Below are 26523 nucleotides of genomic sequence, written 5' to 3' on the forward strand. Positions count from 1 at the left end.
CCACCTTCTGCTGCTCATTGAGACGCTAAAGAATACTGTATATAAGATGGCATTGCAGTGTGAAGGCACCTCTATTTTTAGCTGGTGAGGTTGGTTCTTTTGTTCCTGCAGGCTAGACAGTACATTGCAGAAATCCACAGACCAAAGGAACCATCCGATCCGTGGCGACTTCAATTCCGCCAAAAATCATCTATTTCTACGTAGGAGCAGTAGCAACAACATCATTATGTTAGCTTTGCAAACTGCTGATGGGCTGCTGTGCAGGAGAGCAGATCTAGCACCCACACCACCACCATCATCATCATCATCATCATCATCATCATCATCATCATCATCCCACTTATACCGAGATCATCATCATCATCACCGTTATACCAAGATCATCCATCATCATCATCCTCATCATCATCCCAGTTATACCAAGACCATTTAAATCACTATCATCCCAGTTATACCAAGACCATTTAAATCACTATCATCCCAGTTATACCAAGATCATCATCATCATCATCATCATCATCATCATCATCATACCAAGATCATTCATCATCATCATCATCATCATCATCATCCCAGTTATACCAAGACCATTCATCATCATCATCATCATCATCATCATCATCATCATCATCATCCCAGTTATACCAAGACCATTCATCATCATCATCATCATCATCATCATCCCAGTTATACCAAGACCATTTACTGTCCCGGCCGAGCTGAGTCTAACAAAAGACGGGAGCAGGCCGAGCACGCGACGGGCAAGTCGCGGAAAGTTGCGGGTCCGTTCCCCGGTTTGAAACCGGACTTTCCCGCGCTTCAATAGATAAGCGCTATGGCGCTTTCTATTGAAAGCGCCCGAGGCGCGGGAAAGCGGCCCCCGAACCTGCCCGGTTTTCGGCAGGAGACTGCCGCGCGACGCCCGCGTTTTTTTTTAACCACCACTATTATTCAGCTCGGCCACCACTGTAAATCACCATCATCCCAGTTATACCAAGATCATCTAAATCATCATCATCATCATCATTCAATGTGGACCACTTTATCCATGTATTTTAAAACAAAATGACAGTACGAAATTTTCTTTAGTATTAATAATTATTTTTGGGATTATTTCAGTGTAATATCAATAGCCTGCTATATAAAAATTAATATACTACCAACAGAATTATGTCCAGGAGGACTGGGCCAGAGCCCCAGGGCACACGTAATTGAAACTCCAGTCAATCACAGGTTAATGCTGGTTAATGGTCCAGATACACGTTTTATTCAGAAAATAATGTACACATTTTTAAGCTGCAGTACTACAGCCGTAACAGCCTCACCTACCCACAGCTAAACCCTGCCCCACAATGGTATCAGCTTGACACTGGGCCTCTATACTCCTCTCCTCCACCCCCTATTATAATTCCGTTTTTCTGATTCAGATTGCGGGTTGGGTTCTCAATTTTGGATTATTAGTCCATCTTGCGATTGTCATTGGTAGAAAAAAAAACTGGTGCGTTAACTCTTATACTGCACCGACACACTTTATTCGAGCAAATACCCAGTATGTACCTGGCAGATACCTGGAATGCGCCGCTCCTCACCTCTGACAAGCCCCGTTGCGTTTGCCTTCCCAGCCTGGGTTCATGCCTGGCTGACGGGCGGCTGATCTGTTAAATGATAATGATTAGGATTTAATAGGCTGCAATGCTTCGCGTGTCTACCAGATGGCATAAATTCATGAATTGTAATGCAGTATATATATATATACTGTGCAGTATTGCAGCCAGCGGGAATAAAATGCTTCAATCCCTGCTTGGAAAATACCTCAATGCACTCGGGCAGAAAACAGTCACAAACCTCAATACACCCGGGTATACCCGAATTCGTGGGACTAGCCGAGCTCGAATAAAGTGTGTCGCCAGTGTATGTGCAAACACAAGGTAGGTAGCGCTGACTATATTGGAAAAAAAGCCCTATATGAGAAATAGCCCTCACATAGGGGGCAGCCTAAATACTAAAACTGGCCCCCTGGCCAGTTAACAGTACACAGAAAAGGAATATAGTATAAAAAAGGCGCCAGCAGATAAAGATATATTCACCAACAGGAAGACCCGAATGGATTCCAGACTGTAGAGGTGTGCTTAAAAGAAATATAGAAAAACACAAAACATAGTGTAATACTGTAAATGCAATAGACAAACAACATATACTAAACACTACTATTCAATAGTAGTGTTTAGTATATGTTGTTTGTCTATTGCATTTACAGTATTACACTATGTTTTGTGTTTTTCTATATTTCTTTTAAGCACACCTCTACAGTCTGGAATCCATTCGGGTCTTCCTGTTGGTGAATATATCCTTATCTGCTGGCGCCTTTTTTATACTATATTCCTTTTCTGTTAACTCTTATATACTACTCACCTAGGAATGTCGCGACTCAAAGGAACTGGACAAAAGCTGATGGAAAAGATATTGAAGTGCTCTATATTGGATAAATCTGGAACTGTACTATAAAAAGCTCTTACTGTGGTCATTGAATAAAAAAAACCGGTTTACATTTCATTCTATAACAAAAAACTCTACCATTGTAGAAGGACAACTTTCTGCTGTTTACAAGTTTCAGCAAAATGTTGTCTCTCCTCCATAGTGCTGATATTATTCATGCCTTCTTCTTCCGTATACAATGCAACATATACTGTAGCTATGAAAAAAGAACAGTGTTCGGTTACTTCCACGCTGATGACAAATCTTGAACCGGAAAAGACCATTTTTTTTCCTACTTGGATGAAATGGGTAAAATTGCTTAGACATGTTTTGCCTATTTGTCTTTTAACTGAGGAATACTCATTTCCCCAACTATGTAGTGGCTAAAACCTGCTTCCAGATTGTGAAGTAGACAGGAAGCAGAAATATTGATTTTATCTGATGCTTTCTAATACTGTGTTTGTACTTTCAAAAAGCCTCCCTGCAGCTATTCATAAGTAATCATTTCATGTGCTTTTTCCACTGAACATGGCATTGTAAATTTAGTCTTTTAAGGATTCTATTTTAAGGCCTTGTAGATAACCATCGCCATAAAAACTATTAATATAGACCATGTCCAATTGAAAAGCTAATTTTAATCATATTTATTGCCAACTTAATTTAGGATGCCAAATTTTTATGCCAAGCATGAACTTTAATTTGCTCTCTGCAGTTTAACCTGCAGTTTGTAATTCCTCATTACCCAGTATACATTTTTTTGTGGGCTGTTGCAGTTTGAAAGGTTCCATTTTCCCCAAATCTGAGCCATAAATGTTTATTAAAAGAATCTATAATGAAATCAGTTTTGTTATGTTTTTAATAGGTGCCTCGAGTATGTTAGATGAGTGTATGAAGGTTGTTAATCATTAAGTAGTAAAGTAGTCAGGTTGCAAAAAGTATTTGATAGTATTGCCATCTAGGGGCTAAAGGAAACTCTCCACACTGAAATAAACTGTAATTGAACAGGTGCTGCTATTGACAATATACATATGTTTTTGCTTTATAGCCCACATGCTTTCCATGTTTCTTGTGTTAAAAGATATTTCTAAATGTCCCAAAGCAGCCGCCACTTTTATATGTAATCTGTTAGAGGTGATTACTATTTGCATTTGAGCTCAGGCATCTTTCGACAGTGATAACTTTATAGTGTTTGCAGAGTCACTGTACAGATTTTGTGCATTATTCATCCCCGGTGTGTTTGTCCAGTTTAACTGTAAACAAATCATTTATCAAACAGAATGATATCCCTCAATGTGCTGCTGGTGAATACAATTTGAATTTTTTATGAGGCAACATTTCATATTTTTTTAAATAAATTAAGACGTCTGCAAATCTTGACGTGTTCTGCTCCAGCGTTGTTGAAATATTAAACAGCGGGAAGCATTTGTATTGTGGATTTTGTTAATATCCAGTGAAGCAGGTAGGGATCCCAAACTGTCTGCATTGTGTCAAGATAATTCGATTATAGCTTTATGAAAGTTCTTTAATGACCAGGTCCCCTTGGGCTACTAATTCTCTGGCCCCTCCGGCACTGTAAGTCCCAGTAACGAGTGGACAGTGTTGGGAGCAAACCCTGCAGGGCCTGGTTATGTTGTTATGTGTGTTAATACAGTTCAGGAGTAGCCTGGTATTACAAGGGGGGGGGGGGCGTTGACTGATAGGCCAGCTTACAAGCCACTCCCCTGGGGATGAGGGGGTTTCCCCCTAGAGGTTAGAGTTAGGCTGCGTCCATAGACACTGCAGCCGTGCGGAGGCGCGAGGAGGCTGAGGGAAAGCAGGTGCTTTCCCAGGCCTTAGTACGCGCACCGTCCGAGGGCATGTCTATGGGTGGGCCAGTGACGTCATAGAGCTGGTTCGCCCTCATTGGGCAAACCGCTCACATGACCGCCCAAGAAATCGGTTTTGACTGATTTCACGTGCATCGCGCGCCGCCTCCCGCTTCCGCGCGCACTCGCCCACACGCTGTATAGACGCGATCCCTGCCTTTAGGCTGTCTGATCGCTCAGCATGCGGACGCGTCCGCACGGTCTGCCCCTGTATGGACGCAGCCTAAGGGTTCAGAGAGTTAGTCCTGTGCTGATCTCCCTGTGTGGGTGAAGCACAAGACAGTCTCTCCTGGATAGGAGTGAGCTGAGGTCGTACCCTGTTAGGGGGTAAGGCATCCTGAGGAGGGGTGATCAGGGCCTCAAGCCCGGTATACTGCCTTCAGGGAATAGAGCCTGTAATGAATGCGGCTTTTCATTTAGATATAATGTTTTTTAAGATATAATGTTTTAACTACATACGTTTTTATTATGTTTTTAATATATGTTTATCTTGTAATTGTTCACATCTTTGAACTGTAAGTGATATTGTATATATATTTAATATGTTGTGATGACATTGAACTTATTTTAAGTTACTATTTGGAGCTGGTCTAACATTGCTCCAATATGAAATGTATCCTCCAGCAGTTTAATCTATATACAGGCTGCAGAGAACCCCATCTGTACTCGTTTGGGTCTACATATGTGTTCCTAATTATCCCAATTGCACATAACCTATTGGCTGCTGCTCTGCACTTATACTCCAGGGACAGCGCTATCACGTGACCTCCTGACGAAGCACTACGTGCGAAACGCGTAGAGGTCACGTGGTGGCAGTTCCTGTGGAGTATTTGCAGCTGGTGGAAGCGGGTCTCCCTGTCTCTAGCAGGGTAAATTACTCAGATTGGTCCGGACCCTCTCTGTAGTGCTTAGCTAGTTTATCTTGGTTACCCCCTACCCCACATCTACTATATTTATTCACTACCAGTCCCGTTTTTAGCTTAACTGTTTTTATTGTTTAGAATTATTGTGGTTTACTCTGTATCAGTGGATGGTTACCCACTGTCTTAGAATAATAAATTGTCTACATCCCTCAGTGCGCCTGTCTGCCTTTATTTTCTTCCAATTAAACCCCAGTTATATCATCTCTGGTGTGATGTTTGGAGTGTGAGCACATAAGAAGAGTCGTCTATGAGGACCATCCTGGCTGCACCAGGATCCTCCTGGGCTGGAGGCGCTGCGCTGACAGAAGAACCATCACTGAGAGCCTGTCCTTATGCCTCCCTATACCATCGCAGAGTTCTCAGGTCTTCTGTTCTACCTAAGGCTGCGGTCCCGCTGGCGCTGACCGCGCTCATGCTTGAGTTTAAGCAAGAGCGCTAGTGTCCTGCAAATTTTGTAATCGCGCACGGATGGGGTGCATGAGAAGCATATTGAGCAAGCATCAGACACACTTTTTTTTTTACTTCCCAAGCGCCAAGCCAAAAATTGGCTATGGTCACAAAAGCAGTCATAGCACATTTTGACACCTATTGCTGCTAATAACAGTACAGGGACACAAATTGCATATATAGATATGTTCAAATTATCATACACTTTATTGGCTGCATACATCGTAAGAATGCTTTAAAAAAATGTTTTATTATTATTATATTTAAAATACAATGCTCTGCAAGCCATATTGATTCCGGTGAAATGTAGATTTATTGTAGGTTGTGAAACCATCTAATGGACAAGCATGGAAGTTCTTCAAAGATAATAATTTAGTATGCAGACCGTTTGTAACCTCACAAGTGACTACAGGGCCGTTGACAGGGGGGAGAGTTGGTACAACTGTCCCTAGCCCGGCGGTTGTGTGGGTCCCGGCCAGCCGGAGCTGGATGTTGGTTTCAACTCCTGCTTCCGGCTGCCGACCCTCTGATCATTATCTGGCCCAAGCCCTTGTCCCCACTGGTCCATTCCAGAAGTCGGGCCCAACTTCAGTATCTTCGTGTGGGGCTGCGCAGCACCGGAGTCCTTCCCCCTACGGTAAAAAAAAGATGTGTGTGTATACATATACTTGGGGAGAGAGAATTGTGTATATAATGTGGTGTGGGGAAGGAATTGTGTGTATATTCTGGTGGGGAGGTTGGAGGAATTTAGTGTGTATAGTGTGGTGGGGGGGAGGAATTGTGTGTATGAATATTGTGGTGGTGGGGCAATTGTGTGTATATTGTGGTGCAGGGGAGGAATTGTGTGTATATTGTGGTGGAGAGGTTGGAGGAATTGTGTGTGTGTGTGTGTGTGTGTGTGTACTGTATATTGTGGTGGGGGAATAATTTGTATGTGTATATTGTGGTGGGTAGGTGGGAAGAATTGTTTTTGTGTATTGTGTAGGGGAGAGAATTGTGTGTGTATATTGTGATGGGAGGGAGGAATAGTGTGTGTATATCGTGGGGGTAGGAATTGTGTATGTATTGCTGTGTGACGGAGGAATTGTGTGTGTATTTTGTGGGGGGAGGAATTGTGGGTATATTGTGGTGGGGGGAGGAATTGTGTGTATATTATGGGGGAAATTGTGAGTATTGTGTGTGTGAGGGAATGATTATGTGTGTATTGTGGGGGAGGGGAGAGTGGGAGAAGAGGGATAATGAGGAGGGGGAGGTAGGGGAGAGTCTGAGGGGAAAGAGGGAGAACGAGTGTACGAAAGGGAGAGAGTGACAGAGAGAGGGGGAGTGAGAGAGAGGGAGGAATAGAGGGAGGTGAGAGAGCGAGTTGTGTGAAAAGGGGGCGTGTAAGAGAAAGAGGGGGGCTCGCAAGTGGGCCCCATTGGAAAATCTAGTCTTGGGCGCCCGGGAAATCTGACGGTGGGCCCTGAGGGACTATAGCAATTACAGTATACTCCTCTTAGCTTCCCCAGTCTATACACATTTAAGGCAAATTAACCATTAACACTTTAAATTTAGGGGGTAGAGAATATACCAGTTTATCAAAAAAGTATTATATGGTATACTGAACAGTACTCCTAATAACTCTGTGATAATAAGTTAATTAATACATTCTAATGCCCTGAGTGCAGGGTATCCATACACCCCAGATATTAAGGGAAAATATGAAAATGTTATCCAGCACTCAGAGATGGAATAAAATGCATACACTAGGGTGTCTTTTCTAGTAGCTCCAAAGTGTGACAAACTGCTTCTAAAGTGCCCTTCAGAAGCAGATTAGCACGCTTTGCTATCCTGTAAGCCCTTATCACATGTCCAAACCACGTCTAAACAACTTTTTTAGAAGCGTTTTCACTCTAGCTCTGACAATCTGATCGGTCTGTCAAAAAAGCCTCACACTTGCATTTTTTAACCACATGTGCTATTCTCGTAGCTCAATTATGCCAACCGCTTCTAAAACTCACCTTTTAAAAAAATACCACCGAAAGGGCGGCAAGATTGGTATTGCGCGTTACATCCAGAGCCTTAAATACGGGTTTGGCTAATATAGTGATTTCCAACCTTTTTTGGAAACCCCAAACTCGCTCTAAAAGCGCATCTGAGATCATATGCATTGTAAATTCTTCTGTATTTGATACCATTTTCAAATGACCAGAAAATTGCAGGGAACCCTTTAGGGATGCCCGGGGAACCTAACGGTTCCTAGGAACCCTGGTTGAAAAACACTGGGCTAATAGAACAAAACCTATAAGTAAAACTGGGGGTGGAGTTAGGCCCACCTCAGGTCATTCCGCTTCTAAGGCTGCGTCCAGGGTCAGCGCTTATGCGCTGAGGCGCGCTCACGCTCGGCACTGATCCCCTGCAGCCGCAATGAGAGCGGCTTTAGCAGGAGCTCGCTTACGCTTCCGTAAGCGTGAGGAAGCGTAAGTCTTACCAAAATTTTCAATTCAAGCGCTCAGTGAGGGCGAACCAGCTCCGTGACGTCACTGGCCCGCCCCCCGACACGCCCCCGATCAGCGCCGCGCGGACCAAGGCCAGGGAAAGCTCCCGCTTTCCCTCAGCCTCCGCGCGCCTCAGCACGGCTGCAGCGTGTCTGGGCGGATTGGCTACTAAACCACTTTTTTTGTAGAAACGGTTTAGAAGAAGTGATTTCCAATAGAGAATACCGATTTTTCTCACATTTCATTCTGCTTCTTATGAACATGCCGAACCATGCAGTTTGGCAAAGACAACTTCGGAGCAACCATAAAAATAAGCCTCTATGTGTTGTGAAAACAAAAAAAGCGATATTGACTTAATTGAAATCAACATACTGTAGAAAGAAAATGCCAAAAAAAAAATTTGTGACAAGTTTGTATATATCACACTTAAAAAGATGGCTGAACATACCCAAAAGTGTCCAAAGTCAATGATGCAAAGACAATGCTATTTATTGAGGTTTATCTTAAAAATGCCTTATTATTTTAAATGAGTCAAGAAAGTCATGTTTTCTCTCTCTACCGCACGTACTGTATATTTGTTTACCACTTTTCGTCAAGTTACAGTATGTTATCAGAAGGCCTAACTTCACAGATTAATACACCAGTATTGTTTAGTATACAATTTTAATAACAGGCTTTTGACTGTGCCAATATTATATCTATATATTGCTTTCACTTCTAGGGAACATCACACCAAGCTAATGTATTTGGCTTACTTCCTTTCACAACGTACCAAATTTGTATTGAGGTTTTCAACAATGCTGGAAACGTTTCAAGTCCAGGGACTTCTGTGCAAACGTTGGAGGCTTCCCCAAGTGGACTGAGTAACTTCACGGTGGAAACGAAGGACAATGGCACAGCATTACTACTGGAGTGGACAGCGCCTATAAGGACCAATGGGGTTATACAGGTATCTATTTATGGAGCCAAGTGGTGATGATAACTGGATAATAGTTTAATAATTAGCTCCTTGCTTAAGAAAAGCATGATCTTGCAGATTAGTGTATCTAATGATTACCCCATTCATGCCCTTTAGAAGTGCTGAAATATATTCTACGGATGTTACTCTACATAAGTCATAATCACAGTTAAGTTTCCCTATTTTCTTTTCACAACAATTTTTTTTTATATTTCGATTGACATAAAAGTACTGTACGCAACTTTATACTGTATTATTTAATAGTGTTGATAGATAATCTGAGTTTCTCATTCCTTCAGTATTCTGGATGTAGCAATTCCCATTTTCTATTTACTATAATAAACTACTCAGAAATAGTTTACATTTGAAATACATATTTCCCGAAGGTTGTAAAAAATAAGAAATTGCCTCTTTTTCAGCTTACAAAAATTGCACCAAGTCAAAGTTTGTAAGAGATTTGCTAAGCATTAAGTCAATGTGCATTGTAATTTAATTTAACATGGTAATTTGCTAGAATCTTTACATTTGTTAGATTTGCGTAATACTAACACACACCATGTTTTGCTCACTGTCTGGTGATATTTCATTGAATGCTTACATATTTGGCGACATTATTAACCCTTAGATGCCTGAAAACGTTTTGCCAGGAATCAAATATGGGAGAAAAACGCTAAACGTCTTTTGACTGCATTTTGGCTAATTTTGTATATCTCTAGCAAAGAGAATCCATCAGAAGTTCCCCAGTCTACATATACTGTACCATATCTAAACCTAAGAAACATGGGGCATGTCTAAGAATGTCAAAAAGTGCAAAATGTGATAGAGTAACCCAACATCATTATACCTGTTTAGGTTCCCATATAGATGGTCTTTAGGAGATTATCACATTACATCTACAGTATGTAGAATGTAAATCATTCTTCAATATCATTTAGGCAATATTTTCATTGAAGCTCCAGTAGACAGTCGACTAAATCCTTCTACGTATTTACCTATTATAACAAATAATGAATATACAAGCCTAACAAACCTTGATAGCCACTTCCAAACTTTGTTCTGACTAACTGAATTCTAAGTGATGAATGCAACACTGATGTACCAGAATCTAACTTTAACTATGCACCCCCATTCCCTGACTGTGTACCCCCATTTGTTTTCTACTGGAGATTCTCCAATAGCTAGACAATTACAGTACATAAACATCCTTATATTTTAAAGGGGTAATAACACATTTCTGTTAAACTACATGCTTATATTGACTGCCCCAGTACTTTTAAAAGTTTAAGAAAATATATTCCCAACTTTGTCCCTATTGAAAAATTCAAACATTCGACATTTCCATTTTGTATTCCCAAAAACCAAACCATTCGGCGCAATTATACTTCCCAAAAAAAGCTGTGTGTGCAATTGTACGCACTGACTTTGTTTATTGCAGTTCTTGTCTTCTTTCTCTCTGTAATGCAAACTATTTTTTTTTTTTTAAATAACACTATCAATGTTATTTATCAAAGTCCCCAAGATGCAAAACTTCGGGGAAAAACTGCATCAACATTAACAACAAACATTTTTTCCTTTGGAACCAATGAGATTTTTCTTTTTGGCATATCTGTTGCAGTACTTTCGCACCAGTTTTGCAGCTGGGAGACTTTTACAAATACCTTAGATAGGGGTTATTTAAAGACTGCAGAAGCAAAGTAAAATATGTAAGAACTTACTGTCCTACAGTGTATATTTATGAAACAAATAACCACATTGTGATACAGTATATTTGTTTTTTTGCAGGTGTATAATATTCTTAGTGATGGCAATCTTGAGTACAGTGGTCTGTCTCATCAGTTTTTATTCCGACGCCTTGAGCCTTATACAGTTTATACATTAGTACTCGAAGCTTGCACTGCAGCTGGCTGCACTCGCACTTTGCCTCAGCTCGTACAAACAGATGAAGCTCCCCCTGCATCTCAGCTTCCAGCTATAATACAATTTCTTAATGCTACCCACATAGAACTCAGCTGGCCACCTCCCATTCATCCAAATGGAAAAATAAAACACTATAATGTTATAAAGAGAGACACACAAGGAAATGTGTCAGGAAACCGTAAAACCATCAATGAAAAAGTTGTATTTACAGAAAGTAACACAGAAAGTAATATATTTATATATATTGATGAAGGTTTACATCCTTGGACAAATTATGAGTATAAAATACGCGCATGGAATTCAGCTGGCTACACAGATAGTGCCTGGACAGTGGTTCAGACCAGTCAAGCAGCACCTAATAGTCTTCAACCGCCAAAGTTATTCCATGCTGAAAACAGTCCCCATCAACTACTTATTCAATGGGCACACCCTGAAGAAGAAAATGGTATAATACTTTCATATAGGTTGAAGAAAAATCATATTCTCTTTCCTTTTAGCTTTGATGCTGCAACTTTCAGTTACACTGATGAAAATGTATTGGCTTATTCAGTATACAGCTATGCAGTAATTGCTTGTACATTAGGAGGCTGCACCACCAGTGATCCAACCACTATAAGAACTTTAGAAGCACCACCAGCTGTAGTAAACCCACCAACCATAGAGTCAGTGAGCTCAACTGAAGTCAATGTGACTTGGACACCACCATTAATACAAAATGGAGATATAACAAAGTATATAATCCAATTAGATAATGAAAAATATTTTGTTGGAAAACAATTATCGAAACTCATATCCAACCTACAGCCATTTACACTTTATGTCATCAGATTAGTTGCATGCACCAATGGAGGATGTAACTCTAGTTTGCCAGCTTCAGTTAGAACAATGGAAGCCCCTCCTTCAGATATTAAAGCCCCAAGCTTTAAAGTTACTGGAGCAGAGTCCATTGAAATAACCTGGCAAATTCCAGAAAAACCTAATGGTGAAATTAGAAGTTATGAGTTGAGGAGAGATCAACATCTTATTTTTGTTGGTTCAAATACACACTATCATGACTTTGCCCTAACACCTGGAATGGAATACAGCTATACTATATCAGCAAACAACAGTCAAGGGAGTACTACAAGCCCTCCTGCAAAAATTAAAACCCACTCTGCGTCTCCTTCTGGAATGGGACCTCCTAAAATGCAAGCTAAAAGTGCCAATGAGATATTGGTGACCTGGAACCCTCCTTCTAAGACCAACGGTGACATCATCAACTATACTCTATCTATTCATTACCCTGTTGAAATGGAAATTAATAGATATAATTTTAACAATTCTTTTACTTCCCTTATGAGTCTTTCATTCATAATAAAAGAGCTGAAACCTTATCACTGGTAAGTTCTAGCTGGTTAATTCTTCTGACAAAGAAAATGTCTAAGACCCAACAAGTATTCTGTCTGTACTTTGCTTCTGTATATACAGTATTGAGCACAATGGTAAGGGGCTTTTATTACCAGCACAAAACACACAGCCATTTGGGCCACAACATTTGACAATTACTATTTCGTTTGGTATCCTATCAAAAAGTGATCGAGGCACCGACACGAGAGGAAAGAGGATTACATCACCCCACAGAGCTGTGGTACTGCAAATTTATATTTAATATATAAATAGCCAAGTTGTAAAAGCTAACAACACTGATACACATTATGCATATTAACAATGCACTTAATCAGTTCTTTATTTTTGTATTATTTTTACATTTCAGTGTCCTGATATTTTCTAATTATATATCACACCTTCCGTATATGAAACGTCAATAAGTTCTTCACAAAAAGTATGATTTTTGTTGTTCAAGAATCCATACTTTGGGGAATGTATTCCAGACATACTATGCATAGTTATTGCTAGAGATGTGCAAATGTCTTCACGCAAAAAGTGACAAACAATTGTAACACAAATTTGACGTTTTTGTGAATCTTGCCAGTGTCACCAGATTTTGCAAAATGGCGGCAAATAAAAGGCCACGTGGCCCTGCGCATCGAATTTTAATGCTTGCCGAATTTATTTGTAAAGGTTGACGGTTTGGGAAATCTTTTTCGCATGATTTGCGAAGTTCTGTAAAAAAAAAAAAAAAAATTGCACATCTCTAGTTACCGGAGCACAAGTACTGTCGTATACCAAGGAAACAAAAAGTATTGTAGCAACAAGACTCCATAGTCAGGTCCTATATGTTACAGTATATTCTTTTTTGTGTTTGTTTAAACATGAGCAATATCAAACAACTATCTTATACATAAACCCTACAAATGAGCAGCTGATATAATTTTTTTGTCGTTAAAAAAAAAAACCACCATTGGCAATAAATCATGTAATGTTTCCAGTCAAATGTGGATACAAAGTATATTTAAAGATCATCTATTTTCTTGAACATAGCAACTCCTTACCTGTACAATAAATCCATGTTAAACTCCTGAGAGTTAGCTGCATTTATACATTGCTAAGTGCTCACAGTGAGACATGCACCGCTTTACACTCTTGGACACTTATCTTTGTGCTTACATCAAGTGCTAGAGTCAATAAGCTTAGTTAGCCTACTTAAAATGACAATAACCTAAGTTAATGCCCATTAATTAAACGCAGTATTCACTAAAGCAAATACTGTGATGTTCGCCATGACTTACTCTCCCGCATGGCGTTATTTGTTACAGACATTATTCTAAATGACATGAAAATGAGCTCACCATAGATTAAAGCAGGCCTGCACAACTCCAGTCCTCGAGGGCCGCAAACAGGCCAGGTTTTCAGGATATCCCTACCTCAGCACAGCTGGCTCAATTAGTGGCTCAGTATGACTGACCCACTAATTGAGCCAGCTGTGCTGATTTAGGGATATCCTGAAAACCTGGCCTGTTTGCGGCCCTGGAGGACTGGAGTTGTGCAGGCCTGGATTAAAGGATATTCATTCACTTTTCACTAGGCTCTTTTAAGGTTAACACGAGAAAATAAGAGAGACAGACCAATTTAAAAGAGCGCCCATAAAGTTATATACTCTACCTCTGAATGGATTATTGAGATAATTGTGAGCACACGGCAGATACAGTACCCCTTACTCTCTAGCTCTTTCTCTCTCACCATCCCTATATATTTCTCTGGCCTAGAGTCATCAAACTCCATTAACACATATAGGAAGCAGGATGATGATGAATCGCACAGCCACGAAAATCCAATTCCCAAAGGGACCGGAAGGTATGAGACAAAAGTACACACTCCAATGATATAATAGGTCTGGTTTAATGCAGGTGGGTACAGCAACAGGACAACACGAACGCACCTACGCGTTTCGTGCACAAGGCACTTTATCAAGTCAACCTTGATAAAGTGTCTTGTGCACGAAACGCGTAGGTGCGTTCGTGTTGTCCTGTTGCTGTACCCACCTGCATTAAACCAGACCTATTATATCATTGGAGTGTGTACTTTTGTCTTATACCTTCCGGTCCCTTTGGGAATTGGATTTTCGTGGCTGTGCGATTCATCATCATCCTGCTTCCTGCTGTTTACCTACCTGGATGGGCTGCACGCCCTGGATGTCTGGAGGTCCTGCTAAGCACCAAGGTAAAGGGCCGCAGTGCCCTAACATATATATATATATATGTATACCTGTGCTTTTGCTATTTAAATATTGGTTATCTGGTTGGGTTCATATAGTGTTTAAGCTGTGGAGGTCAAGTGGACCCCACTAGACACTTAGCCCTTGCCATATATATGCCTTATTATTCATGGACTCCCCATTGTCATCCTGATCATTAATACATGCCGTGGAGGAATTCTCTCTAATTTTGGAAGCATCACATCTGTTCTATTTTGCATTAACACATATAGTAGTTAATATCACACTCGGGGGAAAACAAATACCGGGAGCTTTTACAGCAATTTAATGACCCAAGTCATTAATATTGCAGTAGGAGCACCCTGTATTTTTTTTTATTGATGATCAAATGGGGGAGGGTAAGGTAACATTTCTACCATAGGATTATGTAATATAACATTTTACATAACCCTATGGTAGAAAATACATTAACCCCTTTGATGGCTGTGGCTACCAAGGTATACCACTGGCGTCAAAGTTAATATTAGTTAAACTACACGACATACCCACCATGGCATTCTAAGTGGCTAGTAAAGCATTGCCAAGCAATGCTTTATCAACCGCTAAGGCAAACAAGGAGCTAACCCCTGCTTCCACCACCACCACCTTCCCCTGTGGGTCCTAACCACCATCCATGGAGCAACTGAATTTATCTTACAACCCGCCTCTTCCCTCCCTCCCGTCCACCCTTCCCCTATATTATTTTACCCTCATTGTTTGTTCTGTAAAACGTGATATACAGTATGTTGACTATGATGTGAAACTGTCTTTAAAATGCCGATTTAAAAGTTAAAAAAAATTATATCATCCAATTTTGAGAGAGACACAACAGGTACCCCGCTACTGCAAAAGTATATAGTGGTGGTGAGGTGCTCTCTAGGTAGAGTAGATATTTAGATAGAGTAGATATATATATACACACACACAAGAACAGGAAACCTAGATGCAAGCACTCGAACACCCAGTGTAATAATAGACTTAATTAAAATTCTTTATTACCAAATGATTAAAATAAAGCGCTTTAAAACACAACAAAATTGGGTGACTATGACCGATATATGAACGCTGTAAGAGTGTTCTCGATCTACCTGGTTCAAGTATGAGGTATAGTAGCCTGATACTAATTGAGCAATGAAGGCTCACAAGCCAAATAGATCGAGAACACTCTTACAGCGTTCATATATCGGTCATAGTCACCCAATTTTGTTGTGTCATCCAAATTTGAGCAATATAATGATCTCACATTTACTACTGTATGCGGTGCTAAACTTGAATGCACCCTACAGTTCTTTCCAAATGAATGGATTGTGTGGTGATGTTGATCTTGCAGATTTCAATTTGTAATTTTTCATAGACAAATCAATTTATATTATATCTCTGAAACTGTTGTTTTGCATATTATGAAAGATCTAATGTGTTTGTTTTCAAAGGTATGAAGCGAAAGTTGGAGCTTGTACTTTACAAGGATGTGCTTCAAGTGAGTGGGCTACTGGGCACACCTTGGAGGCCCCCCCGGAATCTCAGCCTCCCCCTCTCATAGATCTACAGAAAAATCAACAAGAGACTCATTTGGTACCTTTAATGATTTGGAATAGTCCTCAGCACCCCAATGGGAAAATCATACGCTATGAACTTTATCGTAGACAAGTAACTGAGTTACAGGAAGTTGCTGTCACTGAATTGGTTTACAATGGGTCATCAACTTCTTTCAAGGATGTGAATGTGTTATCATATACAGAATATGAATACCAGGTATGACGTTCCAAAGGATAAAAAAACATTTACGCCCTCTGCTTTGATTATTGGTTAAATTATAAAATAAATGCATAGAATTGCTTGGTAAATCTAAAGGGCCACATTTACTAAGTGGTGCTAAGACACCTTACAATTACTACTTATTGAAATAAATCAGCAGAAATGCGTGTTATGACACCGTCACGTGATGTGACTTAGCATCACTTAACAAATATGGCCCAAAAGGTTGATAGCATTATCCTATGATAAAGATTTGTTGATTGTTTATTTATTTTACATGGAAATGAATGGACAGACTTTCTTTTTTTTTACGCAAAAACTTAAATGGAAATATTAGTAGAATGTCATACTGTATCTGAATGAAAAAAGTTTTTTGGCACTAGGACATTACACACATCTTTGTATAAGTGATAGCATGTTTAATGTCTTGTTAACATCTTAAAGCCATGGTCAGCCTTAGCCTTTCTGGGGCCCAGAGCAGCATGCTGGCAGTGAGCCTCCCCACCCCCTGTAGAAGAAGGTGAGGGTACATACCTGCAGGCCCGGGGCATTCCTTCAATAGCGTCCGTCCTCCTGCAGCGTGGTGGCATTATGACATCACTGTGACATGTGACGGCGCATCGTCATGGCAGTGCGTTGTCACGTGATGTTACGCTGTCATAGCAATGTGTTGTCATGGGATGTCGCGGCGTTATTTGATGTCGGGTCGCCATGATAATGTGACGCTTCAAGAGGAGGGCTGCTCCAGAGAATGTAAGCCCCCCACCCCCCCCCCATCTCAAACACATGTGCACACACACCTCTCTCTTACCTTGATGTGAGAATCGGTCCTGTGCCAGTCCGGGGACCCCGTGTTCCCTTGTTCAAAATATTATATTAGGGTAGCACTTTAGACCTGCCTTTGTCATTATAGGCAATCCACAGAAATAGCGTTAGGATAATCATGGTCTGTCTGTGATTAATGGTAACTTTTGGTGTGACCTATTTATCGTAACATTATTTCCCTGCGCTAACATGAACAGAGTTTAGTGAATCTGCGATGATAGGCGCAGTTCATTGGTATCTGATTTGCATAAGAGTAAGTCTAGCGTCCGTAGAATTGTAGCTATTTTAGTGGTTAACTCTAGGTTTTCATTACATTATTTTCTTTAGTGGATAGGAATTAGGTTTATAGTAGCGATAATTTAGGTTAATGTTGCAATAAATAGCAGAGCTTTGTGGATCTGGGCCTTAGTTATCAAAACCTCCTGCTTCAAAATTGTGGCACGAAAGCAGCAGATTTATTATAGAAAAGGACCCCCATTTTATGATTAAAGATGTACGAATGTCTCACAGTTTTTTGTTCACAATTATTTTTTTCACATTTCACTTTTTGTGTAAATGTGTTTACAAGTAAACAAGTTTTTAATGCTTTTTTTTTTAATTTGCTGAAAAATTGCCATATTGTAGGGTGATGGTTTCAACGGTTTTCGTGGAAATGAAAATGATAGGTCAAGTGAATGTCTACACCATACTGTATTTAACGAGCCATAGGACCTGGTGTTTCATTTTTTTTAACTCAAGCTAATTTGAAGTGCGCAGCTTTTTTTCTGGTTCGCAGGTTATTCTAAAATTGTAGGGGGGGAAATGAAATACAGTATAGAGCGATTTTTATATTTGTTTGTTTTTTTTGCCAATTGGTTAACTTTTGCTTGTTTTTTAAAATATTCTCTGCAAATTGGTAAACTTTTGTAGTTTTCGCATTTCCGAGCATTCAAATTTAAAAAATGAGTGGAGTTTATTTATTTATTTATTTTATTTATTTTTTAACTCTAATGAATTTGCGAATCTCAACTTGCCAGCGCTTGGGTACATACTTATAGATTTTGGCGTATTTGCAGGATCTTTTGCATGGCAGCGAAAGTCAGAAATGTCCCAGTTTCAAAAACTTGTGCAAGATCTTTCCACATCACTTGGTTAGGATGTAGACAATAAAGTAGTAATCTTGTATCAATATTGTACCTATATTGTCGTCATTAATAAATGACCCCTCTAACAGACGTATTGAGGCACTATCCCAAAATAGAGATTAGGGCAAGGCTGTTGCTTTGCACCCCATATCTTTGGGGGACCCCGCACTCACTCCTCTCCCTCTTCCTGTTGGCGCCGTGTTCCAACTTCCACCCAACTGGAGAGGCGAGAGCTAGAGAGTCCCCGGGCCGATGCAGTACCGCTGTTCAACCCCAAGGTAGGTGCGTACGTGTGTGTGTTGTGTATGTGTAGAGGGGGTGTCTACAGGGGGGTATTACCTTCTCCTGCAGCATCACATTGTCATGGCCACACCCGACGTCACATGATGATGCGTTGCCATGACAACGCCCCGTCATATACCGCCGTGATGTAATGACTTCACCACGCTGGCTGACAGAGGGGCCCCGCTGCCAGCATGCCACCTTGGGCTACGCAAGAGATAAGGCCAGCACTACAATTATAAATGTGTCGGTTACAAAGTACCGCAACATAATAAATGATTTAAAGTTTTAAAGTTTGTTCTTTCTATTTACTGTCAAGATATGCAACTAACACTTCTTATACCAGAAGCCCAAAATATTCAAGGCTTTATAGAAGGCATTAGTGAGAGTGCTATGGGAAAGGCATTTATTCACCGTAGATGAATTGATATGATTTTCTTGATTGTATATTTTTATTTATGAGGCATAATTTATGAGCACTGAAAAGCAAACTAAGATGAGTGATGACTAAACAGAGCCAGAGTCATAAATCACTAGCAGCTAAAGAAGTGGTGATTTTGATCGAATCTATTGAATCAGCTGTTGCCCTTAGCCATTAAAGATATTGGAAAGACCTTTAATATCTCCTTATCTCTCTCATGGGAATGCCATAACTATTTCATTAAATACCCATAGGAAACAAATTATTAAATTACTCGCCTTTAGTGTTTTTTTTGTTGTTGCTATTATTAACTGCTTGTTACAGTGTTTTCAACAAGCTTATGGTAAATGTGCAATGCATTATGCACTATACATGTGAGGAACATGCTTTTACATTATAAAGTCAAAATATTGCTTTGTTAGTGAATGCAGATTGGGGCAGGTAGTGCTCAATTAAAAAATATATAATATTATAAATATAAATAATGTCCATAGGGCCTCTCTTTGTAAAGGTTCTTTCCAATGTTTTTTTTTACTGAATGGGAAAAAAAACACAAAATGTTTAAGCAAAATATGCCATATTTTTGCAATAATTGGGATTAAGGGCAAATATAAAATTTGTGGTTGGTAGTTTCTGGTATAGTTTATTTTCTTTGTGACTTTTTTTTCCCCTTTCTGTGAATGTTTCTCACATTTGTCGTAAAACTCAGGGGAAGTAAAAAGTGTTCATTTAGTGCATTAGCATAGCTGAGTCGCCAACGAGCACTGCTGCATTGATAATCCCCAGTATTCTATATCATTTGCTCTTTCATGCAGTTTACGACCGATCAGCTTAAATTACCGCATGTTTCATTTACCCATTTCCAAGCTGCTGTTTTAAAAAAAATCCCTTTAATCAATACAATCCACGCAATGATCAGTAATTAGCTAAGTTGCCGATCGATCCATTATTCTGTGATCGACCGGTGAAGATTCGGCTCAGGGGTTCACTAAATGGCTGCAAGTGCAGCAGAAGAGGACCAAATATACAAAGCTCTGTGGGGAAGGTCATGTGCCCAGGCAGTCACTAGATACAATTGGTACATTGCTAGAGAGAGGGCAGGGGTCAAATAGGGGTGTGTCAGAGCCTGTTTTAGAAGAGGAAGGGATGTGACTTTGTAAATGGCTGCTATAGAAACAAAAACTGCTTGTTACATTATAATACATTAAAAATGTAATCTAGAGTAGTTTTTTTAAAAAAATGCATATTTTCTCATAGTACAGAACTGATTTATTTAAAAAAAAACACATTTTACAAATGGAGACATAAGAATTAGAACGGGAAGGAGGAATCCCATCCACCTGAATGTTAATAGGGTGCGCTGTATGATGATCCTGAGAATGTGACCTAAGTTTTATCTTATTGAGAGCCCAGCGTAAAAAGCTGTGTTTTTTTCCTTGGTGCCTACCATTAGAGGTTGATATTAGTAGGTAGTAGAGTAACTAGGTAAAATTGTGAATTTTTCTTTGGGGTGATGTACAGTAGCGATGACATTAGCTTTGTAGAAATAGATGGCTATTGTCATTCTCAGTGGTTACTTAAATTGTAGCATAATTATTTTCTGGATGGAAGATTGTCACAAGCATGCTCTTAAAGGGACAGCTGATCAGGACTGCCAACAGGGGGGGGGGGTCTGCCGGGGTTGGGGTCCTGGGCCCGGTGACTAAAGGGGCCCAGCCACTGACGGGCCCGTGTCAAAAAAAAAGTGTCTGAAAAAAACTGGCCGTCATTTTTGCTCCCCCTGTAGGGGGCCGGGACTTAACCCGCGCTCTCCCCGAGTCCCCAGCCATACTCCTCAGCCCCTCCCACCATCCACGGCCCCTCCCACAGTCATCCTTTCAGCTCCCCCTGAAGTAGGGGCCCAGGCAGCCGGGCTTTCACTCATGCTCTCCCTAGCCATGCTCCTCAGCCCCTCCCACCATCCCCAGGCCCCCCACTGGCATCTCCTTTTTATATGTATTGGGGGGCTTGGGGGTATTTTATATGTATTGGGGGGGCTTGGGGGTATTTTTATATGTATTGGGGGCTTGGGGGAATTTTTATACAGTATATATTGGGGGCTTGGTGGAATTTTTTATATGTATTGGGGAGGTTTTTTTTATACGGTGTGTGTGTGTGTGTGTGTGTGTGTGTGTGTGTGTGTGTGTGTGTGTGTGTGTGTGTGTGTGTGTGTGTGTATGGGGGGGTTATATGTATTTTTTTATATTTATTGGGTAGGTGGGTTTTTTGTATGCATTTGCGGGGGTGGGGATGGGAAGATTTTTGCATTAGGGGTGGGACGTTTTTTGGTATATATCTTGTGGGGGGAATTGTGTGAGGGGGGAGGGAATGAGTGAGCGTGGAGTAATTGTCCCAGGGAGAGGAGAGAGGGGGCGGAAAGCAGGGAGTAAGAGTGAGACGCAGGGGATAGAAATGCATGCGAGGCAGGAGAGTGAGAGGGGGAAGGGAGAGAAATACATGGGAAGAGGGAGGGAGGAAAGAGAGGGGGCTCGTGAGGTGTGAAATGGGGGGGGCGGCTCTCAATACCACCGACATGGGGGGGTGGGGCCCAATGTTTGTCCTGGGCCCCACGATTTCTGTTGGCGGCCCTGCAGCTGATGACTCCAAAAGAACAAAACAACGGTCTTTGAGTGGGAGCAGTGATTTTGCACTTCCTTGTCCCAGGATTAGCTGCAAAAGTTGTGTAATACAGAAGGAAAAATCTTTTTGTAGTCCATGTTTTATTGGAGAGGAAGCTAAAATGGCACAGCTATAGTGCTTATTTGTACATCGCTACCCAGACTTAGGCTGCATCCCCGCTAGCGCTGAGCTCGCTGAGCGGGCGGCGCTTGGTGAGGTGACTTGCATATAAATATATATGCAAGTCCCCGCTCACGCGATGCGCGTGCACACGCTGATCGGCGCTCTGCACTTACATAAACAAATTTTTCTGACTTACAAGTGCGCTCAGCTTCCCCTGCATCGCCCCCCCCCCCCCCGCCTCCTAACCCCCCCGCGGGGGGGGGGGCAGGGGGACACGACTACATACATTTCTGACATTTTTTAACCAATAATTCAATCATAGTGAAATGTAAAAAAAATAAATCCAAATGCATCTAACCATATCATTGAACTTAGCATGAGGGTTAACCTTAACATTAATTAAAAAATGCCAGCAAGCATTGCTGGAAATCAAAATTAACAAAAACTGTACAAACTCAATGGCAGAAAATCCCTAGAATTTGGCAAAAACATGAATTTAGTACATTTACTGAAATTAGTTTTGAAACTACATCCATTAACACTCTTGCAAAGTAGCTTCATGTTCAGCAATGAGCGAAAATACTTCAAGTAGCTCCGAAGTGTATCAAACCGCTTCTCAGATGCACGCTAGAAGCGGATTGGCATGCTTTGTCATTCTGTAAACCTTTATCGCATGTCCAAACTGAGTCTAAATGGCTTTTTTTAGAAGCGGTTTCACGCTGGCTCTGACAATCCGATCGTTGTGTCAAAAAAGCCTCAAACTCGCATTTTTTGCCCACAATTGCGATTCTAATAGCTGCGTTATGCCAACTGCTTCTAAATGCGCATTTATTTTAACACCACCTAAAGGGTGGCGAGATAGGTATTCCGAGTTACATCCAGAGCCTTAGATATGGGTTTGGCTGAAAGAGTAAAACCCATAAGTCAGACTGGAGATGGAATTAGCAGCACCTCTGGTCAGTCCTCTTCTAAAGCCAGTACAAACCATGCGGATGGGCTGTTAAAGCATATGGTTTGTCTCATTTTTTTTAGAAGCAGTTTAGAAGAAATTATTTGCAATAGAGAATACCATTTTTTCTCACATTTCATTCTGCTTCTTGTGAACATGTCAAACTGTGCGGTTTGGCAATGACAACTTCGGAGCTTCGAGAATAGTGTAGAATCACTTGAAAAAGCTTCTGTAATGTGATATACTGTAGATGTATATCTATTTAATTCTGTGGTGGGTTTGTTTGTTTGTTTTTAATAACAATTATATTTATCACATGGCTCTGATTTTGAAGAGTGGGGTCTATTTGTTTTATATTTTATTTGTTGCGAGAAAGGTGATATTTTGAGCGTTCCTAAAATGAGTATGTTTAAGGATTTGGTATTGCATCTTTTTTTCTGTGTTTCCTGTACATAATTTCAGAACACCAGGCCCCCAAATAATATCAACATTTTTCCTAGGTTAACTGGGTTAACAGTACTTTTGGACTTCTGTACTGAAGGGCAGCTTAATTAATTTGCTGCCAGAAGGGTCTGAAGGTCTTTGTAATAGGATATGGAATATCACAGTTCATTAAATAATGCAGGGGTTTAATACAATGTATCCTACTAAGGCAGTGTTTCTCTACTAGGGTGCCATGGTACCCTGGGGTGCCGCAACCCTCTGCCTACAGTGCCGCAGCCCAGAGGTGGAAACACTCTGTCGACTGCTCAGCTGATGTGCCCCATGCTGTCTGGGAGACAGAGGCTGGAATCTGCTTCTACTCACTCTTCTCTCTCAACCCAGCACAGAGCAGAGAGGGGAAAGGCGGATTGCAGGCTCCTCGCTGTGAATGTGGATTGTGTGATAGAGAAAAGTGAAGCGTGTGCTCTGTGACAAGAGGAGGTGCATGTGGAATGTATTGAGAATAAGAGTGAGTTTGAAGTGTGAGTGTACTAGTAGGGTGTGAGTGAGGTAGGTTTGTGCATATGAGGAGAGCGAATTGCGTGTGAGCAGGAAGGATTGTGCGTGGCTTGATGAGCAGGGTTGCCCAAAGATTTTACAAATCCCCTCTAGGGGTGCCCGTGCTCAATAATGTTTGAGAACCACTGCACCAAGGCCTCTGCCTTAGCAAATGGATCAATTTATCTTTACAGGATTAGGATTGGTGAGGTCAATATAGGAAACACAAGTCTCCCTTCAGTAAATACAATTTGGAGATGGGTTTCAAAAACTGTTTCTCAACATTATAAAACCACGTAGATAGAAGATCTGGAGGACAGGAACAAGGAAAGCACTGCTCCAATAGCAAAAAACGGGGATCCCGACAGGAAAAGTTGATGACAGGTAATTTATTCACAAACCGGAACCACTAGCAACACTGAGTTGCACAAAGGTAGTCCTCTGACATGTTTCACCCACTGGGCGCTTTTTCTTTGAAAATATCAGATCTTTGTGAAAATGAAAATGGGGACTCATTGGCAGATTGGTACATTGCTTGTATAGTAAGCGCCTCTCTGTTGCAAAATGTGGTCAAGGATGTACCACAACCAGTATCTGCTTACAGTATAGTAGAGATGTGCAAACTTTTTGGCCACGTTTTATGAACATTGCCAAAAAGTATTAGAGTTGCCGAAAAATAGAACTTTTTAAAAGTTTGCAAGCAATTCACCAAGTAAAAGTCTCCACACTCTGCAATATATGTGAGAGGTGGGTTCAGTGGCTAGAGGGGGAGAGGCAGAAACCTCTGAACACAAACAGCATGAAATACCTGGGAAATGTGCTCATTTAAATCATTTGAATATACTTTGCTTATTCAAACTATACATTTTTATTTTTGAATTGCGCATAAAAAAAATATACAAAAGATGTACTCTTTTGTAGCTGCTATTCTATTGTAAAAATATTAATATTTTTGCAGTCACAGCCATGAAATTATTTGAAGTCTTCATATGATGTGCTTGTTGCTATTAGGTTTTATACCATTTTTACATCTATTTCAATTAAATAAAATACAGTCAAACAAAAATCCAGAAGAAAAAAAAGTAAAAACATGTTTAACCGCTGTTAAAATTGCAGAACATGAAAGCTTGCAAAGGAATACTTTTACGGAAATCGCTTAGACAGTCTTTTTGTATTGCCATTTAGATCTATCATTCTGATTGATCACTGTGTAATTGGCCATTATTGAGCCTAATTTAACCCTATAATCTCTCACATCCATCTATTCTGTCTATCGTAACTGACATTCTACAAATAACTTACTCATGCAAATGGAGACCCCGGGTGACCTTTTATGATATTCGAGTTTAATTATACAAATGATTTTTGATAAATAAGATTAGACCTTCTCCCATATGTTTATTCACTCCTTGATGAAAGCAAAATGTAATTTTCATGCAGATTTTTGGAGACTGTGCTTAATAAGTGCTGAGTTTCCTTTAGTCTGCAAATCAGTTTGTTTTGTTTTGGAAGTTAACAAAATCAGTAGATCCTGGAGAAGGAATTTCTAATAAAATAACTTGATTTAAAATTCCTACATTTCAGGGGTGGAATAACAAAGTTACTAGCGGGGCCTTCAATTAGTGCACTGAAGATTAAGACCATAAAACGAAGAAGCAGCTACAGTATACGCACAGATATTACTTCTATATTATCTTTTAATAGTACTTAGAACAAATACGTCACCAAATGACAGCACATATTGATATGACCGGGCCTTTTCTACAAACTGTGCATTTGTGTGCAAGAACAGCCATTTTCGTTCCGATTTACATCGTATTCAAACGAGCGATTAGGGCTTTTTTATTTTTAAGCAATTTCTTTCTGTTCCCGCAAATCCACACAGTATGCCAAACATGGGTTCATTAACCTATGTTTGGGCAGGTAATCCCTAATTCCATTTACCTTTTTCATGCACTTACTGTACTGCAAATACCTTGGCTGGAGAAGTTGATGGGCCGGTGAAACGTTGAGGGCCTTTAACCCAGAAGGTGGCTAATAATGCCCTTTTCTGTGTGAATTATTACAATAATAGGTTAAATGTATGTTTGTATTAATTTTCCTCACACTAATAATCTGTCCATCAGATTCTGGTGACCGTGTGCTCACTGATTGATCCCCTCTCTCCCTCACCCACCGGACTCACCAAAAATTGTCATTGACTACTGTATGACTGCTGATCCAACCCTCTCGCTCACTATAGCATTCGGTCCCCCTTCCTAACTGCCACTCAACAGGATGACCAGTGCTGCCCAAAATATGATGCTTTACTGTCAGTTAATGACCAGAAATATAACCAATTACAGCGTGGCATTTCATTAATGTCCTCCATAGTAGCCTACAACATTTGTTTACATTAGTATATGACGGGGCCCATCCAGCCAAGCACCAAAATTGTTTAACTCCCGCTCAACAAGTGCTGAGCACCCCCCCCTTAGAGCCCCCTCGCATAAAAAGTACTCAGCACCCACCCTTAGGCCACCCTCGCATAACAAGTGCTCAGCACCAACCCTTAGGACCACCTTGCATAACAAGTGCTCAGCACCCACCCTTAGGCTTCCCTTGCATAACTGGTGCTCAGCACCCCCCTGCCCCCTCTTGCATAGCAGGTACTCAGCATCCACCCTTTGGCCCCCCTTGCATAACAAGTGCTCAGCACCCACCCTTAGG

The 26523-nt window shown here is 40.6% G+C and overlaps 1 protein-coding gene across 6 annotated transcripts in view; it reads left to right on the plus strand.

The window, feature by feature from the left end:
• The window catches only part of USH2A (usherin), a 942943-nt gene that overhangs the window by 873939 nt on the left and 42481 nt on the right, over nt 1–26523 (plus strand). For all 6 annotated transcript variants that reach the window (XM_075595608.1, XM_075595610.1, XM_075595609.1 and 3 more), the window contains 3 exons: nt 8909–9136; nt 10928–12441; nt 16127–16448. In XM_075595608.1, the coding sequence (XP_075451723.1) occupies nt 8909–9136; nt 10928–12441; nt 16127–16448 (2064 nt within the window). The remainder of the gene's footprint in view (nt 1–8908; nt 9137–10927; nt 12442–16126; nt 16449–26523) is intronic.

Source organism: Ascaphus truei, chromosome 4 (assembly GCF_040206685.1).
Source record: "Ascaphus truei isolate aAscTru1 chromosome 4, aAscTru1.hap1, whole genome shotgun sequence".
Taxonomy (NCBI): Eukaryota; Metazoa; Chordata; class Amphibia; order Anura; family Ascaphidae; genus Ascaphus; species Ascaphus truei.